This window comes from Betta splendens, chromosome 16 (assembly GCF_900634795.4).
Source record: "Betta splendens chromosome 16, fBetSpl5.4, whole genome shotgun sequence".
Taxonomy (NCBI): domain Eukaryota; kingdom Metazoa; phylum Chordata; class Actinopteri; order Anabantiformes; family Osphronemidae; genus Betta; species Betta splendens.
The window spans coordinates 2364384-2383895 of NC_040896.2; the positions used below are offsets into that span (position 1 = coordinate 2364384).

The window sequence follows — 19512 nt, forward strand, 5'->3', positions numbered from 1 at the left end:
GTGTCAGAGACATCTTGTAAGACTGAGTTAGTTGGAAGTTGGAAGCTTTTAATTAATGACTAAATAGTATGTTGTAATGTTAGTACTGCAAACCATGAATTAAAAATGTTTATGGCAAATTAAAAATATTAAGCCTCAAACTTAAAAACCTGAATACAGGTACAATATAAAGTTCCTATTGCAGGCTAAGCTCATTATATTGTTGGTCACTGCAGGAAGCATAAAGAGAGGACAATTTATCCAATGAACACAAAAAATGATGGGATTAAATATTTTCTAGACACTTCATATTAGGATAATTACATAAGATAGCAGCAGGTCAAGTAACAATTCTTCCAAGCTTAAGTTCAGCACAATGGGACATCTGGCTAATATGAATGGAAAATCCACTCTGCTATTTGCAACTGGGGTTTGCTCGGTGCTGCTTTTGTTACTGCTGAACCCTGATGTGCATACTTAAAGAGAAATCAATAAAGTGAAGTTAATTCTTGAGGCTGTCAGCAAAAAAATAATTTGTCAGCTGCCTTGGCACTGCATTAGGAAATATTTGCCTCTTTGACCTCTGGGCTGCGTGATATGAAGGGAGGATATATAAATGTTTGGTTAGCCTTACAGGTCCACAGTCTGCCTGCCTTTAGCAACGGCCACGCTCTCTCAACGCACACAAATGGTAGGCTGTTTTATGATTTTAAGCTTTCAAATAAAAAAACTGTTTGTTTAGAAGTATGCAGTTTATTTTTGATTCTAAATTAGATTTTTATTATGCATATATTTATATACTTTTATTCCACCATGAGATTTACAGGGTGACACAGAAAAACAAGAACTTTGAACTTTAAATGGTTGCCAAATTTTCAGCTTTTCTGTGTGTATTTCTACCCATATAGGGGAGGCTTTTAAACAACATAAAGTTTGTATGGGAATCAGTTAGGTGGTGAAAAGACAGTGAGCTCATTCTACAACTGTCTGTTCTATGTTCATATTACATTCTCTACATGTAGGTCTGTAACCTTTATACCCTTGGTTTTTTGATTTGGGTCAGGTTCCCTTCATTCATTATCCCTTCATTAGCAAATGCATTTTAAATGTTTCTGACATTAGTTATTGGCAATTCACAGTTGAATTGCATAGAATACGACTATTCTATTTTGATGTTAATATTTCAGGGTCGCTGCACTCCAATGTCAAACATAATCTGATGATGGCAAGGATCAGTAATTCACTTTCTGACTGTCAACAGATGAACCTTCCTGTTCTTCTCTGCATCTTGCTAGTAATTTCCACTGTCCAGGCTTTCCAGTACATGGAGCTGGTGAAGTATGTTGACAGCCATCAAGAACAATATGTTGAGGTACAATATAGGCATTTTTTCTATTTACAGCAATTGTAAAACTTGTACTTGGACTCCTAAAAGAAGTATGTGTGATACTATGAATCTAGGGCTCTGAAAAGTATTTTACAGAGAGAAGCAATTAAAGATGCTACAAAACAGCATCTCTTACGAGTAGGGAAGAAGGGAGTGTAGGGGGAAACTCCACACGCGAACACTAAAACCTTTTAATCTGCTATTATTTACTGATTTTAGATTAGCCTGACTTTGCACTGTTGTAATTTCAGTGTTTTGGTAGCACAATCAATAACTGTGTAGCGAGGGAGATGATTGTGCAACTGCCTGACGCTTGCGAGTTGCATCAGAACAAATAGGAACAATATAGAACAAATAAGAAAATCTTTCTTTGTTCCACAATGGGGAAATTTTCAGCAATCAAACTTTTTACATTTTAGCACTGAAACTACGATCCTCACATGCTGGACAGCCTATACAGTTGTTGTTACTTCGCTGTGTTGTCATCGATATGTCTTCTTTTTTTACGTGTTTGTAAATAAACATAGCCATGGAGTCGACCAGTGCCAGACTTTCATTTAATTGTATAAAGAGCAGAGATGGTGCTTCTCCTTTTAGTTTTTTCTGTTTGATTGATCACTAGACACTAGTGCTGTATTTTCATGTGTTTACAAATTGAGAGAAAGGGAAACTAACAATGAGGTTGGTTTGAATGTGTGCTTCAGACTCTGCGAGACTGGGTGGCAGTAGAAAGTGACTCCAGCAACATCCTGAAAAGACCAGAACTCCACCGTATGATGGAGATGGTGGCTCAGAAGCTGAGGAGGATGGGAGGGACAGTGGAGCTAGTTGACATCGGAGAACAAGAAGTGAATTGAGCCTCTCTGTTTCAAAATATGCTCTACACAAAGGCTACACAAGCACCTGACATGAGCTACACACGTCAGAACATCTGGCACAGGCTACACACACCAGTAAAGTCGCTGAAGCCCAAATTAATTAGTTTAAGTAGCCAGCTCAACCTACAGTACAACCAGACCAACACAGAATTCAAATGCAAGACCACAAGACAAAACTGAACCTAATAGATGTCATTTAAATTCAAGACAGTATAAACAACAAAGGAGGATACAAATAAGATCAAGTAAAAATCACTGCTAAGCAAGAAAATTATACAAAATACGCAGACTGACAAATAACAAATAGCACACAGAGACATAACAGGACGTGACATCACACCACATACAGTACAGACACCAGAAAGAAACAAAACCAAAGCACCTCCAACAGCTGGAGGGCTGGTTGTGACACTCAAAACACTAGCTGAGCTCCCTCAACACCTTTCAGAAATACTGGTCTGACACACACTATTGGATAGATTGCATATTGAACAAAGGTGCTGGCTCATCAGGAAGCGGATTGAAAATCAATGTCTAGACTACATTTAGCTAAACTCATAAAAAATATAATATGTTGGTTTATTTTAAAGGTCAACATCCTTGGCTTCACATCTGAAATTAGGAACAACATAGCATTACGTGACCTTCTGAATCTTTCCTATATACAGTAGATACTGTATGCCTTCTGTTACGTTATGTTATGTGTGAATGGTTGTTACATCTTTATTAATTTAACTTCTTTCATGTCTGCAGCTTCCTGATGGGCAGAAATTATTGTTGCCTAAAGTGGTAACAGCTCAGTTTGGAGCTAACCAGAGCAAAAACACAGTTTGTATCTATGGCCATGTGGATGTTCAGCCAGCAAAGCTGGAGGATGGCTGGGCAACTGATCCGTATAACCTGACTGACATCAGTGGTAAGTAACCCTGGTGGCGTTGGAATGTTTAACCAAACATTACTTAGGTCTACAGACCTTAATTTAGAAGTTTGAATGGATGGCAACTTTGGTTGCAATGTTTTAAAAATGTTGTAGTGTAGTCCCCCACTGATTTTTTTGCCACATTTGATTATACACCTGAGGCCATCATAGCTGAATATCCATTCCTATGGAGAGGTAATAGTTTCAGGTTATAGATAATTTGTCTAACTGTATTAATGAATGTGAAACACCTCTAGATTACCTTCTAACTCTATCCTATCTATCTACTCTCGAATATTGGAACTTATTGTAAGAAGACATGTTTATTTTTCTATTGCAGCTAATGGAAAACATATCAAATAAAACCATATTGGGATTGTGACGTGCACATTCTTGATCACAGTTATCACCAAAGGATGTCACAATAATAATAATTACTTTTAAAAAAAGATGTGTTTAAAAGAAACCACGACACACAACAGACACATGTCTGATCATTTCATAGCAGAACTTGTCACAGTATTTTACGATTAGGGTCACAGAAAGAAAGGCCTGATTCCCAGGTTGTCCAGCTTCTGTCCTGCACATCTGCACAGGGTTTCTCCAGTTTCTTCTAACCGGTGTAGTAAGGTGTGAGTTGAGAGTGAGTGTGTTTGTGTATATGGCCCCATGACAAACTGGTAGCCTAGTCAGAGTGGACCCCACATAAATGACACCAACATGACAATGACATTTGGTAATATTATAAGCTACAATGAGCAATGTTACAAATTATCCATCCATCCATCCATTTTCATCCGCTTATCCGGGGGCCGGGTCGTGGGGGCAGCAGTCTGAGCAGAGAGTTCCAGACTTCCTTCTCCCTGGACAAATCCTCCAGCTCTTCCTCGGGCCTCCTGCTGCTGGGACATGCCTGGAACACCTCCCGAGGAAGGCGTCCAGGAGGCATCCGAACCAGATGCCCGAGCCACCTCAACTGGCTCCTCTCGATGTGGAGGAGCAACGACTCTACTCTGAGCTCCTCCCGGGTGACAGAGCTCCTCACCTTATCTCTAAGGGAGCGCCCAGCCACCCTACGGAGAAAGCTGATTTCCGCCGCTTATATCCGTGACCTTGCCCTTTTGGTCATGACCCAAAGCTCATGACCATAGGTGAGGGTAGGAACGTAGATTGACTGGTAAATTGAGAGCTTTGCCTTTTGGCTCAGCTCCCTCTTTACCACGACGGACCGATACACTGACCGCTTTACTTTGCCTCCGCAACGGTACGGGCTGCAGCACGCTTGGCCTGCCGGTACCCATCAGCTGCCTCAGGAGTCACACAGGTCAACCAGACCTGGTAGGACTTCTTCTACAGCTTGATGGCGTCCCTTACCTCCGGCGTCCACCACCGGGTTCGGGGATTACCACCACGACAGGCACCGGAGACCCTGCGTCCACAGCTCCGGACGGCCGCGTTGACGATGGAGACGGAGAACATGGTCCACTCTGACTCTATGTCCTCGACCTCCCTCGGAATCTGGTCGAAGCTCTCCCGGAGGTGTGAGTTGATGGTCCGTCTGACAGAGGGTTCAGCCAGGCGTTCCCAACAGACCCTCACAATACGTTTGGGCCTGCCAAGTTGTTCCAGCCTCCTTCCCTGCCAGCGGATCCTACTCAACACCAGGTGGTGATCAGTTGACAGCTCAGCCCCTCTCTTCACCCGAGTGTCCAAAACATATGGCGGAAGGTAAGGTGAAACGACTACAAAGTCTATGATCGACCTCCGGCCTAAGGTGTCCTGGTGCCATGTGCATCGATGGACACCCCATGTTCGAACATGGTGTTTGTTATGGCCAAACTGTGCCTAGCACAGAAGTCCAATAACATAACACCATTCGGGTTCAGATCAGGGAGGCCGTTTCTCCGAATCACGCCTCTCCAGGTATCACTGTCGTAATCTACGTGGGCATTAAAATCTCCCAGAAGAACGATGGGGTCCCCAGTTGGAGCGCTTTCCAACACTCCCTCCAGAGACCCCAAGAAGGCCGGGTACTCCACACTACCATTTGGCCCGTAAGCACAAATGACAGTGAGTGACCTATCCCCCACCCGAAGGCGCAGGGAAGCGACCCTCTCGTCCACCGGGGAAAACTCCAACACATGGCGACTAAGCTGGGGAGCTATGAGCAAGCCCACACCAGCCCGCCGCCTCTCACCGCAGGCAACTCCAGAGTAGAAAAGGGTCCAGCCCCTCTCAAGGAGTTGGGTTCCAGAGCCCAGGCTGTGTCTGGAGGTGAGCCCAACTATTTCTAGCTGGTACCGCCCGACCTCCTGCACAAGCTCAGGTTCCTTTCCCCCCAGTGATGTGACATTCCATGTCCCAATAGCCAGATTGGTTATCCAGGGATTGGGTCGCCTAGGCTCCCGCCTTCGACTGCTGCCCAATCCACTTTGCACCGGCCCCCTACAATTCCTCCTGCGGATGGTGGGTCCACTTGAGGACAGTCCCACGTCGCTCTTTCGGGCTGTGCCCGGCTGGGCTCACATACGAGCCCCAACCCTGGGCCTGGCTCCAGGGTAAGGCCCCGGCTGCACCATACCGGGCGACGTCTCTGGCCTTGATTGTCTGCCTTTCATAGGGGGTTTGTGAACCGCTCTTGGTCTGGCCCATCGCCCAGGACCTGTTTGCCTTGGGAGACCCTACCAGGGGCATTTAGCCCCTCACAACATAGCTCCCGGGGTCATTCGGGCACACAAACTCCTCCACCACGATAAGGCGGCGGTTCAAGGAGGAAGTTACAAATTATATATTACTGATTATGTGTCTAATTGTTCCTTTAGGTAACCTGTATGGAAGAGGAGCTTCTGATAACAAGGCCCCAGTTTTAGCCTGGATTCATGCTGTTGAGGCTTATCAGAACCTGAATATGGTGAGAGAAACCGAGAGCAACTGTGTATATATGCTGCTGGTTAATACAGGTGGTTTCCAATGCTACACATTAGCACAATGAAAGTGTAAATGGGAGCAGAAACACATCTCACCTTGGGACACAATAGAGATTATATTTTGGTTATGAAACACTTTAAATATAAGAGAAATATGCGTAGTGCACTATAAACCCAAAACGTAACAGGCACTGCAGGAGCCATGCGTGCCACCACTTTGTCTGGAGAGAACAGGCCCAATATTGTATATGTATTATATGTATATATGTATGAAGTATGTTGGTGACTATTTTCACATAAACACATGGCTCATGTTTTATGAAATGAAAATATGCTTTGCTTGTTACTATAAATTCAAAGAAAGCTTATCATTTTCTAAACCAATTTTTGTCAAATATATCTAAATATGTTCCTTTTTGTGTCAGGAACTTCCAGTGAATGTGAAGTTCGTCATTGAAGGCATGGAGGAGACTGGCTCTAATGGCCTGGATGCCATGATCCTAGCACAGAGGGACACCTTCTTCTCTGATGTGGAATATATTATCATCTCAGACTGTGGCTGGCTCAGCAGACGACCCGCTCTCACCTATGGAACCAGAGGAAACTGCTACTTCTTTGCTGAGGTTATATTAGAGACAATAGGGCTGCAGTGTTTTCTTCTTAAACCCTACTGTTTCACTCTGCACACTGCTGATAACATGGGGTTTATGTGTTCAGTGTCATACTGAAGACACTTACTTTCAAGAGGAGGCTGAAAATGAACCACTGACCACAAAAGGAGCTATATGTCACTTGATTAGAACATTTCCCCCCTCAGGAGTGCTACCTATAATAGGTGGCACTGCTGAGGCCATATCACAAATCCACATTTCTGAAAGTATAATCTGACCAGAATAAAAAACAAATCTAGTCATGGAGGGTAATTCTGAGATACAATGACCACACAGGGTTGCTGAGGGTGAAATGATTTTAACCAGACAATCTTTCCCAGTCATTACAGTGGAAGGAAGACATTTTATTCTAGACCCTGGTTACTTGTCTAGAGCGAATTACATCAGTCTTATGCAGGTATCCAATTCTAGCATCCTAGTCTAACAAGAATGCCACCTCACCAGTTGCAACACCTGTCGCTTACAGCCAGGTTTCTAGAACTTCCACTCACAGCAGATTCCTTGGTTTAATTCAGTTTTATTTATAGAGCCACATCAAAAGTAAAACTAAGTTAGAGAACTCACCAACTTACGTAAGCTAATATAAAATAATTGTATCAATCATTCACATTTTAAATTGCTCTATGTATATATAAAATATATACATATATAAAAGTAACAAATAAGAATGCAATATGGTTATGAATGAATAGCGGTGTCTAATCACAGAGATCACAGAGGAAAGAGTTATAATGATTGATGGCCACAGGAAGAAAATAACTCCTGTGGTGCTTAGTACTGCACTTTGGAAGTCTTAATCTGGCACTAAATATGCTCCTGTGCATCACTAGGAGGTTGTGCATAGGATGAAAACCATTCCTCAGATATCCCTCGTGGCTTAGACAGCATTATCCTATTTAACACTACTGTTAAATTGTCTGTTTTGTTGCCAGCTGATTTGTTAGTGTTTGGTTTAGTCTTGATCATGAGTGACATGGCAGAACTGTCTCCTTCTCACACACTGCATACTTGGAGAACACTGTGGAGTTTTGTACTAATACATGATAATATTCCCTGATTAAAGCATTACCTGATGTGTTTGCAGGTTGAAGGACCTAAACAGGACTTGCATTCTGGTGTGTATGGAGGCACTGTGATTGAACCAATGACTGACCTTATAGGCATCCTTGGTAAGTTCATTTAACACATTTAATTATTCATTGTCATCAATAGTCTAAACATTTTATCATAGTAATTTTGACCAAAAAACTCTTACTTGCAGTATTAGGGCTAGGTTTTAACAGAGCCTTTATATTTTCCCAACCAGCTTCTTCTAAGTATGGTTATGATGATTTAATGTGAAGAGCTAGGCAGAGTGCAGTACATGGCTCAAAGCAGCTCACATGTAGAATTTGCCTTATTAATGAAAGATAAACTGTCTACTGCAACTGCTCTGACCATGTTCTCTACACAGTCATTTTACTCTATTCTACTCTACTCTACTCAGATACACTTATCAGCCCCAGTGGTAAGATCCTGGTTCCTGGGATTCGGGAGGCCGTGGCTCCCCTTACTGATGAGGAATGGAAACTATACCAGGACATCCAGTTTGATATGGACAGCTACAAAAACAAGATTGGCATAAGCCAACTCATGTACAGTAACAAGGTGATAGCACCAATTTATAGAGTTCTCTCAAGGCACTTTACAAGACCTTATGCAACAAAATACAACAGATCCCACATAGAGCAATTGTTTAACTGCAGCCAGATGTGCATATATTCAAATATATATAAAAAAAAACGCGGGTGGTCTCATCCACTTTCCAAGCTCGGGTCCTCTACCAGAGGCCAGGAGGCTTGAGGGTTCTGCGCAGTATCCTTGCTGTTCCTAGGACTGCACTTTTCTGGACTGAGATTTCGGATGTTATTCCAGGGATCTGTTGTAGCCACTCCTCCAATTTGGGGGTCACTGCCCCCAGTGCTCCGATCACCACAGGCACCACTGTGGCCTTCACCTTCCAAGCCTTCTCCAGTTCCTCTCTGAGCCCTTGTTATTTCTCTAGTTTCTCATGTTCCTTTTTCCTGATGTTGCCATCGCTTGGTATTGCCACATCCACCACTACGGCTTTCCTCTGTTCTTTGTCCACCACCACAATGTCTGGTTGGTTTGCCATTACCATTCTGTCTGTCTGTATCTGGAAGTCCCACAGGATCTTGGCTCGCTCGTTCTCTACCACCTTGGGAGGTGTTTCCTACTTTGACCTTGGGGTTTCCAGTCCATACTCTGCGCAGATGTTCCTGTATACTATGCCAGCCACTTGGTTATGGCGTTCCATGTATGGTTTACCTGCCAACATCTTACACCCTGCAGTTATGTGCTGGACCGTCTCAGGGGCCTCTTTGCACAGTCTACACCTTGGGTCTTGTCTGGTGTGGTAGATCTGGGCCTCTATGGCTCTGGTGATCAGGGCCTGCTCCTGTGTAGCCAGGATGAGTGCCTCTGTGCTGTCCTTCAGCCCAGCCCTTTCAAGCCATTGGTAGGATTTGTTGAGATCAGCCACTTCAGTTATGTTCCGGTGGTACATCCCGTGCAAGGGCTTGTCCTCCCATGATGGTCCCTCTTCCAGCATCTCATCCTCTGTTCTCCACTGCCTGAGACATTCACTCAGCACGTCATCTGTCGGAGCCTTATCCTTGATTTACTTATGGATCTTGGATGTTTCATCCTGGATAGTGGCTCTCACGCTCACTAGTCCTCGGCCTCCTTTCTTGCGCCTAGCGTATAGTCTCATGGTGCTGGATTTGGTGTGGAACCCTCCATGCATGGTGAGGAGCTTTCGTGTCTTAACATCTGTGGTCTGTATCTCTTCCTTTGGCCACCTTATTATTCCTGCAGGGTATCTGATCACTGGCAGGGCGTAGCTGTTTATTGCCCAGGATTTGTTCTTGCCATTGAGCTGGCTTCTTAGGACTTGCCTTACTCGTTGGAGGTATTTGGCTGTTGCTGCATTCCTTGTTGCCTGTTTAAGGTTGCCATTCGCCTGTGGTATTCCTAGGTACTTGTAACTGTCCTCAATGTCTGCTATTGTTCCTTCTGGGAGTGAGACCCCTTCTGTGTGGATTACCTTGCCTCTCTTTGTCACCATCCTCCCACATTTCTCGAGTCCGAATGACATCCCGATGTCCAAGCTGTAGATCCTGGTGGTGTGGATCAGCGAGTCGATGTCTCGCTCACTCTTGGCGTACAGCTTGATGTCATCCATGTAGAGGAGGTGACTTATGGTGGCCCCGTTCCGGAGTCGGCATCCATAGCCAGTCTTGTTTATTATTTGACTGAGAGGGTTCAGACCTATGCAGAATTCCCAAGCCAGGCTTCCCATTGGCTTCAAGGGTTGCAATGAAGGCCCTTAGAGTCCTATTGACGTTGTACAGCTCCAAGCATTCGGTGATCCATGTGTGTGGCATTGAGTCATAGGCTTTCTTGTAGTCGATCCAGGCTGTGCACAGGTTGGTGTGTCGCATTCTGCAGTCTTGGGCGACTGTTCTGTCTACCAGGAGTTGGTGTTTGGCTCCTCTGGTATCCTTAATAATGCCCTTCTGTGCTTCACTCATGTATTGACCCATGTGCCCACTTACCTTAGCTGCAATGATGCCTGACATGAGCTTCCATGTTGTGGAGAGGCAGGTTATTGGCCGGTAGTTGGATGGGACTGTACCCTTTGAGGATCCTTCATTATCCGGATTGTTTGCCCTTCGGTTAGCCATTCAGGGTGGGTCCCCATCCCTAGCAGCTGGTTTCATTTTGTGCTGCCCGGCGCTCGTGGATTGCAGTGAGCTTCTTTAGCCAGTAGGCGTGGATCATGTCAGGGACGGTTGATGTCCAGTTTTCATACCTGAGACTCTATGTGGATGTCTGCCACTGTGATAGTCACTGGATTTGTTCAGGGAGGTTGCTGTGGTCTTCCCTCAGATCCACCCAGCCACTGTGCATCACTGTTGTGTGATGCCTCCCTTTCCCATATACACTTCCAGTACTGTTCAGTTCCAGCCTTGGTGTGTCTGCTCTGTTGTTATTACCCTGCCATTGAGAGTACACCTTTCGCAGGTTGTGTTGCGAAACAGCAGGTTTATTCGTCTGGCTTCGTTGTCTCTGGTGTATCTCTTTAGGCGGCTCTGGCCAAGGCTTGAAGGCTTTGCTTGCAGTTTCGAGTGCTTCAGGTATGGGCATCTTGCTGTGTTACCGCACGGTCTTTTCATTGCACCTCTCTGGGCCTCTGTCATTTGGCTCACTTCCCTCCGAGCTGCCTTGATTTTTGCCTCCAACCTTCGTTTCCATGGTGGGTATTGTTTCTCATGGCTCCCATGGTTGCTCTTATAGCCAAGCACCTCTAGGATCACTGATGCTGAAGCGTATATCAGTTCATTGATTTCTCTGATTGTTGTGGTAGGGATCACTCTCAATGCTGCATTCACATCTTCCATGAGACTTTCTGATGGTACTTCACTTAGTCGTTGTAGTGGGGTTCGGGGTTGCCTGTTCAATCTCGCCATGATCTTATCTTTCAGGTCAGTCGCTGCCTCGCTCAGCGTATCTGTGCTCATTGGGGCTTCGTACCCAATTTCTGGTTGGGGAGATGATGAAACCTCCCCTCTGACCTGGCGTCCTGGCTCCCCCTTGCCGTAGCATTTGTGTTGTACCTCATCAATCTCAAGTTGTGATGGCAGTTGCCGTTTGTGGATGTTGGAACACTGAGCTACTAGTTGCTTCACCGTCATCTTAAATGTGCGTCTTGAATGTGGGTTTCTCTGTTCCCATTCGCCGCACATTCTTTTCATGTAACCCCTCTGACTAGGGTTACTTGAGCAATAGCATTCCAACAGTTCTCTGTTCTCGCATCTTAGCCATTTCTTTCTTGTTCCAGTAGCCCACTTCTCGTCAAGGTGCTCTGGTTCCCCAACACCTGACGCAGACCTTGTTAGACCGGGCGACGTCTGAGCCGGTATCTCATGTGTTTCATTGTCTCTCATCATTATGAGGTAGGCGGTAGCTTGAAGGGTCTTGCCCAAGGACCCACACTGGATGATTATTCGCCCTAACGGGGATTCGAACCGGGGGCCACCCGTATACAAGTCCTGCGACTTTACCGATTGATTATGATTGATTATAATTTGGCAGCAACCAGGGTAGGAAAAGCTCCTTCTCTAACAAGGAATAAACCTCCAGCAGAACACAGAACAGTAACACTTTTAAATGAGAGGCCAGTGCAAGATGACATCAGGTTTCTCATGCTATATTTCCTTAAGGTGGATTTATTGGCCCACATGTGGCGCTACCCCACTGTGTCCATCCATGGCATTGAGGGAGCCTTCTCTGACCCTGGAACAAAGACTGTTATCCCTGCCAAAGTTACCGCTAAGTTTTCCATTAGACAAGTTCCCAACATGGACCCTGCTTTGGTCAAAAGACAGGTAAAACAAGCTGGCAAATCCTCTGAATATTAACTGTTTCATATTATTATATGTATTATATTTTTATGCTGTTTTATATTGAATACAATCTCTTCTAAATAACCACATCTGTGCCTTATCTTGTTAACGCCATCTCTTAGGTAACGGACTACCTTTACTCTGTGTTCGCAAAGAGAAAGTCTCCTAACAAGCTGAAAGTCACCATGGTCATTGGCGCAAAGCCTTGGTTAGCTGAAACGGAGCATCCTCTCTATAAAGCTGGGAAGGCTGCTGTGAAGAGAGGTGCACGATCCAATTCAATATTCAGTAGCTGTATAGAAACAGGACAAATAGAAAAATGATTCAAACTCATGATTTGTTATATAGTCTACTACTTAGACAGATTTAGCAGCATAGACACACAACTATCCCTCTACAGCAAAATCATAAATAGGTTTAGACTGCCGACTAGTTAATGGTCTGAACCCAGACACAACACTGTAGTCTTTCTTGGCCACCATCGAATGGATCATTGAGCAAACATTGTTTACAGGTTCAGTTTGGTGTAAAATGTTAAATTTTTCATAGCAAGGTACTTGAGCGAGGCCACTCTTCTAACTAATCAGAAAATGTTAAAACCTAGTTATAGCACAGATTAAGGACACAGTGGTCTGAAATCTGGAGCTAGTTTAAATTGCATATGGAATTGTACGTGGCAGCTAATTCCTATATATATTTAAGAGTTCATGCATCTAAAATGTAAATTATATTTTACATACAGTTTTTGACATGGACCCTGATCTCATTCGTGAGGGTGGAACTATCCCCATTGCTAGAACCTTCCAGGATGTGACAGGGAAAAGCATCATTATGATGCCCATTGGAGGTTTTGATGATGGACTGCACTCTCAGAATGAGAAAATTAGCAGGTTTGAATACACAGCTCCTTTCTTCTAATTCATTTTACAGACTGGAGAAATGGAAACTTAATAGTCAGCAAGTGCCATATTACCCTTTTGTTATCTTTCATAACCTGTAATACAAGTGTTGCAAGTCTTAGCTTTTTGCTTATAGCAATAAAGTGGAGCAGGGAGGGTTTAATTGGGTCTTGTCTCTTTCTCTCAGGTACAACTATGTTGAGGGAACCAAGTTATTCATTGCCTACCTGTATGAAGTGTCCTTTATTAAGAAGACTACAGTGTGATGTACTGCAGTAATTCTCGATGACCTTCTCGACTAGCTTTCATCTGCGATAATTTCGTCTAACAGTGTGAGTCTGTTTTTACTCTGCATTTATTTCTCTGCATCTATTTGCTTTTTGTCGATCCACGCTCAGCATCACATCAATAACTCACTTTGTTTTTTGATATTTGTTGATGCCAGACATAATAAATGCTGTACAATGCAAAAAATCCTGCATCTTTTGAGATGATTGTTTACTGAATGAACAACAGGACTGACAATATTACTCACTCACTGGATGTTATTAGTTTATAAGGCTCCTCTTGGCTTGGCTCCATCATATCTATGCTCACTCACTACAAAAAAAACAAAAGTCACTATTTTTTGCGTTCACATGCCATTCACTAGCGCATGTCTCAAGTCACCTGAATGGGAAGAACAAAGTCTCAACGGTCAACACCTACACCCCTCCCGCTGACATAAAAAGCTGGCCAAAAGAGGAGATGGAAGCCACCTACATTAAGACAAGGAAGCTCCTTAAAATGCATAGAGGGTTTCTCCCCAAATTCAGCACCCTGAGACAGTACGCTAAGTGGAAGGAGGATGAGGATTTTTGAGCATCAAAGCCATTATCCATAATGAATACACCAGGAAGATGGCTCTGACTGATGATGTGCTTACACACCCACTGTGTAAGAAAGAGTGCTATCACAGGTAAGTCCTCCCCACAGCCAGCAGACTCTACAATACAGCAATGCAGTAACACACAATTGTCACGATCTGTTGTTGTACAGTGTCCCAGGGCTCTAACATCCACATGATGATGGTTGCCAATGTGAATATGTAGAGTACGCAGAGTCAACATTGATGCCTTATTCCTGCGTAACTTGTTACTGATGTGTGTACTGATTGTGCTGATGTACAAGTATTCTTGATACAAGTATTTACAAGTATTACTGTTTTTCAGAATCAGCATCAGCTTTAATGACAAAATTTGCACAGGACAGCCAAGGAATTGTATGTGGTCTGACTCTGTCTTTGTTCCCTCAGAAAACACAAATATATACAATTTTAAATGTAGTTTTGAAAACAAATAACAAACAATAAAAACTGGCTCGCTATGTGACAATCAAATGTGGTTTGAAAGTGGTTATTGGACATATATTATTATATTGCAGTCATTGTTGTGCATATCCGGTAAAGTTGAGCTCAGACACAGCCTTGGGGAAAAAGCTGACTCTGTGTCTGGTGGTTCTGGTGCCTATAGTTCTGGGGTGCCTGCAGAGGGGAGGAGTTTAAGCAGTTTGTGTGCAGGGCGTGTGGAGGTCAACAGTGATACTGACAGACGTTTTCTGAGTTTGGCCCGGTACAGGTGTGTTCAATAGAAGGAAGCTCAGTTCTGTTGATCTTTTCTGCTGACCAGACCACCCACTGCAGTCTGTCCTGCTTGGTGGCTGAACCAAACCATACAGTGATGGAGGTGCAGAGGAGTCCGACTTCACGTGTCTACTGGGCTTAACTGAGGTTTTTGTCAAAAGCCAAGAAGAGGGCGCTAAGGCACACACAATTCTAATTTTGAACATAACACATATAAAGGTAGAACACTATTGTTGACTATCCTTTTGCATAAATTTTTTACTGTTGGTGTTTTACTTTTCTTTTTGTCCATCATGCCACTGTTGTAAACACAAACATTTGTTACAAACCTGCATCAAAAGGAAACAAAAACTCTGCAACTCCAAAACTCCTCTCTTTATCTTGGATGTAACAGCTTAACACACTAGCAACACTGAAAACAAAAGTAGGGCTTAAATACTAAAATAAACACAGGTATGACAAACTATAAGCCCAGGGACAGGAAATAAGGAACATGAATGGTGAAACCAAAAACACAAGAGCGGCCCTAGTGGCACGAAAGGCTGATTGTCACAAGTTTCCCCTATTGTGGAATTAATAAAGTCGTATCGTATCCTATGCTAATGAGTCACATCAGCTATCATGGTCCTAGAAATACAGGTAGAGGTGGAGGAGTAGCAGCAATTTATAACTCATAATAACTTTATTAATTACTCCTTCACTGTAAGCCTAGATAAGTTGAGTTTACTTAAAAAATTCAAGTAAACCGGTTGCCTTAAAAAAACAAGTAAACTCAACTTAAAGAAATTATGTTGAAATGTTTATGTTGGGTTCAATCCACTCAATGCAATGTTCACTTAACTCAAAATCTTTAATAGTAACAACTTATTTGCTAGTCTACTTCAATTAAAACTTTATGTTCAGTGCACTAATTGACAGATTGATTTAACTTAAAAACATTTATTGTATTAACTATCCACTGACTTCACATCAACAGCTACTGCAGGCAGAATAGTTCAGGGAAGCACAGATACAGTAAGTGCACCTCTGCCCCATGCACTACAAGAGTAAAGGCTGGTCTTACAAACAGACAAGTTCTCTCACACATTTTCTGTAAGTAATCCTTCATTGTGACCACCAACCACATTGACTTCTATTATTATATGATAAGTGGGTCACTCCCCCCCACACCAGTATCCCTTGTGGTGCACGCCATCTGGACAAAAATTTGCCAACAGTGAACAAAACCAACCAACAAGAATACAATTATACACAATTACACACTAATTCACAACAGTTAATCAATTACACGTTGTAATATTTAAAGAAATTATCGCTGGTGATGATTACCCATACAGCTTAGCAACCTGATGCACCTGATTGGTTAAAAGAAATGTATGCATTTGCATTTTATAATACACTACTCTAAGTTAATCTTACCTTACAATAGCATAAAGTCAAGGACAAATAATAACAGTATAAACAGTAAACATTTATATTTCAAAGCAAAGTATTTTGCTCAACATTTAACAATAAGGTTTAAACATGTGATAAATGGTTTTAAATTTTAAATTTAAATGGATACAATAAATGTCTGTAAAAATGATGGCAAAAAAACTGTTAAATAGCAACAGCATATAACCGTCACAGGCAAAACAGTACAACATCATAATACATACACTTTATTACTCTTAATTAAAACAAACAGTAACTCTACTAATTACTGTAATTACGTGTAGAAAATATATGATTTTACTGTTAGATATAATTTGTAATTTAATTAAAGTTATTAAACCAGACCACTAAAATCATAAAAAACAAAACACACGAGCAGATCATCAAACCAATCAGCAGCGCTGCTGAGGTGATTGACTGGGGCCAGGAGCCAACCAACAACAAGTTAAAACAGTTTCTGGTGGCGCGCATGTCAATCAAATCAACATTAAAAGATGCAAACGGTAGTGTCAAAACTATCATATATTGTCTCTAGGGTACTGTATATCATACAGACCCCAAAACTATTGTATAATTATAATAATTATCGTACGTCTGGAAACCCTGACTGTGGCTCAAGCTGTTCTCTGACGGAAGTCCAGTAAATCTGTCTGTGGTACTTTGTGCTTTTGTAGTGCTTGTTACAATAATGTTCACGTATGTCTTTAATGAGACAAAGAACTATTAAAACGGACACAGCTAAAGTCAGCTAGCAGTCACTGAGCCGGCAGAATGATATCAATATATGTCAATAATGTTAATGTGTGTTTTTCACACGGTTTCAAAGCAGCCAATCACAAAGCTTTAAATCCTGTCTCCATGGAGATGCAAACACGTGATCACCACCAAAACTTAGATTTTTAAGTACATTTAACTTAAGTTGCCCAGGTTTTAAACTGATTCTCAGTTTTAAGTAGATTCTACTCCAAATTAGTACAATGAACTTGAATGTAATAGTAATGGCATAAAACTTATGTAACTTGAGTATATTGTACTTGTTTTTTTATGGAGCCTTTCTCCCCAAGGTTCTAAAACTCAGAAGTCAGTTGTGTTTTGAATTCAATTCAGTTTTATTTATATATCGCCAAATCACAACAAAGTTATCCAAAGGCACTTTACAAGGTTAGGTTTAAGATTAAGATTAAGATTATACATAATTAAACCCAACAAATCCCACATACATCAAGCCTTTAATTGTAATGATTACAATTTAACAGGATGCTCTCTAAAGAGCAATAAACCTCCAGCAGACCCAGGCTGAATGTGGGCGGCCATCTGCCTTGACCGGTTGGGGTGAGAGGATAGACAGAGAGAGAAAAGCACAGCAACAACAAACAATACTCTATAACTATGAGCTTTTTAAAAAAATATTGTTTTAAGCCTGATCTTAATAGTGGAGAGTGTGTCAGCTTCTCAAACCTGAACAAGCAGCTGTTTCCACAGGAGAGGAGCTTGGTAGCTAACGGCTCTGGGAACCACAAGTAGCCCAGCGCTCTGAGAACAAAACGTTCTGCTAGGAGAAGAGATGTACCTTAGGCTGACATATTCATAACTAAACAACTGCTGTACTGTGGTTTACCTTTGAAATTAATATTAATACCAATAATAGTGTTAAGGTATGTGCACACACTCATACAAACATATACATATATCATATACATACACATATTGTTACAAACTCCCCCCATATGGTTCCGTATGGCTTAACAGGGAACGTGGGCCAGGAGAGGAGATGCAATGGAGGCGGAGGACGGAGTTAACACCCGCTCTGAGCGGGAGGAAATATGGCACTACGGCCTATGTGCACACGGCACTACGCTGCTAAACACTTGGTTCTCTACTGAACCGTTATGCTCACCTAGCCGATTCCACTGACCAGATCGCGGGGGAACAGTGAATAGGGGAGACCCCAAATGCAAGACCCAAGTACGCAGAAGTAAAGTAACATACAATGGTTTATTAAAACACAAACAAACTCACTGCGTGGCAGGACTAAGCTCTAACACAGAAACGTGAGAACTACGATAACAAACTAAACATGCTCTGTTCCTTCAGGCAACAATACTTTAAACATGAAACACAAGACAATCACTAGAGACAACTAACCGAGCACTGAGTCCTACAGATCAAAACTAAAAACGCTCCGTTCCTAACGGGCACACAAATTCCTCTCTTTAACAAGTAACTTAGGTGTAGTTTTGGAGCTTACAACCGCGATTAACACACCAGCAATGGGTGAAACAAAAGGCTTGACTTTAATACAACATAAAGCAGGTGGATATCATCAACTCATTACAGGCAGGTAACGAACTCAGGAGATGACCCACACCAAAGCACAGGAGCGCCCCTAGTGGCGCAAAGGCTGATTGACACACATATGCATTGTCATATATAACCTCATAATACTTAATAATAGCCATGACATACAACACCACAACTTCCATATTCACACATTATTGATATTGGTAGTGATACGTATCAGTACTTACTTCTAGCTAGGTTTAGAAAGCCTGTATATCAGCTCAGGTGTTGAGTGTCCCAGTACAAGGTTAGTGAAGCTGTAGCTTAACATTGTTCACCCAAAGGGTGAGGCAGACGTTGGTGCATGAACAATGCCACTTGTGAAAGACAGGGTAATGAGAGGCGCACGGCTGCTACACACAGCCAACGAGGTTACAATTCTTCCCATAAGTGAAATGGATAAGGACTGCCATCTTTTGAGGTTGGCTTCTATTTGTTTTAATAATGGGTTGTAGTTTAGATCAATAAGCTCTGATAACCTAAACAATTCAATGCCCAAGTATTTATTGTTCCCTGAATGGAGTGTGTTAGAAGAGATGTTATTCACCTTAAAGTTAAGTTGTAGCACTATAGATTTTGTACAGTTAGTTGAGTATTCGGAAAGTCCTGAGAATTCATCTATGAGGCTGATAGTTTTAGGAAGAGACGTCTGTGGCTCCAGGAGAAACAGTAACACATCGTCAGCATATAAACTTATTTTATGATTTACTGATTTGGTCGATATTCCAGTAATTCCTTCATGCTGTCTTAAAGCTGCGCCTAGAGGTTAAATAAATATTGCAAATAGTGATGGGGAAAGTGGGCAGCCCTGTCTTGTCCCTCTATGCAGATTAATCTTGGTGAGATCTGGTTGTTTGTTCTGACTGCGGCGTTTGCTGAGCTGTATAGTATTTGGATCCAGTCTATGAATGATTTCTCAATGCTGAATTTATGCAGAGTGGCTAAAAGAAACTTCCAGTGTACTCTATCGAAGGCTTTTTCTGCATCTA

General features: G+C 42.5%; 1 protein-coding gene across 1 annotated transcript; it reads left to right on the plus strand.

Annotated features, from left to right (window-relative positions):
• The first annotated feature begins 547 nt into the window (after positions 1-547).
• Positions 548-13607, plus strand: cndp1 (carnosine dipeptidase 1). Its single transcript, XM_029129804.2, has 12 exons — positions 548-670; positions 1241-1351; positions 2071-2214; positions 2998-3160; positions 5986-6074; positions 6516-6713; positions 7846-7930; positions 8248-8408; positions 12047-12211; positions 12352-12493; positions 12972-13119; positions 13316-13607. Exons 1-12 carry the CDS (start codon positions 668-670, stop codon positions 13392-13394), a joined length of 1488 nt encoding a protein of 495 aa, XP_028985637.1. The 5' UTR covers positions 548-667; the 3' UTR covers positions 13395-13607.
• The last annotated feature ends 5905 nt before the right edge of the window (positions 13608-19512 follow it).

What these genes read in the sequence shown, in the direction of transcription:
- cndp1 (XM_029129804.2), top strand. An exon ending in TTGACATCGGAGAACAAGAA is followed by an intron (nt 2,215 to 2,997) that starts GTGAATTGAGCC and finishes TCATGTCTGCAG; the next exon opens with CTTCCTGATGGGCAGAAATT. An exon ending in ACTGCTACTTCTTTGCTGAG is followed by an intron (nt 6,714 to 7,845) that starts GTTATATTAGAG and finishes ATGTGTTTGCAG; the next exon opens with GTTGAAGGACCTAAACAGGA.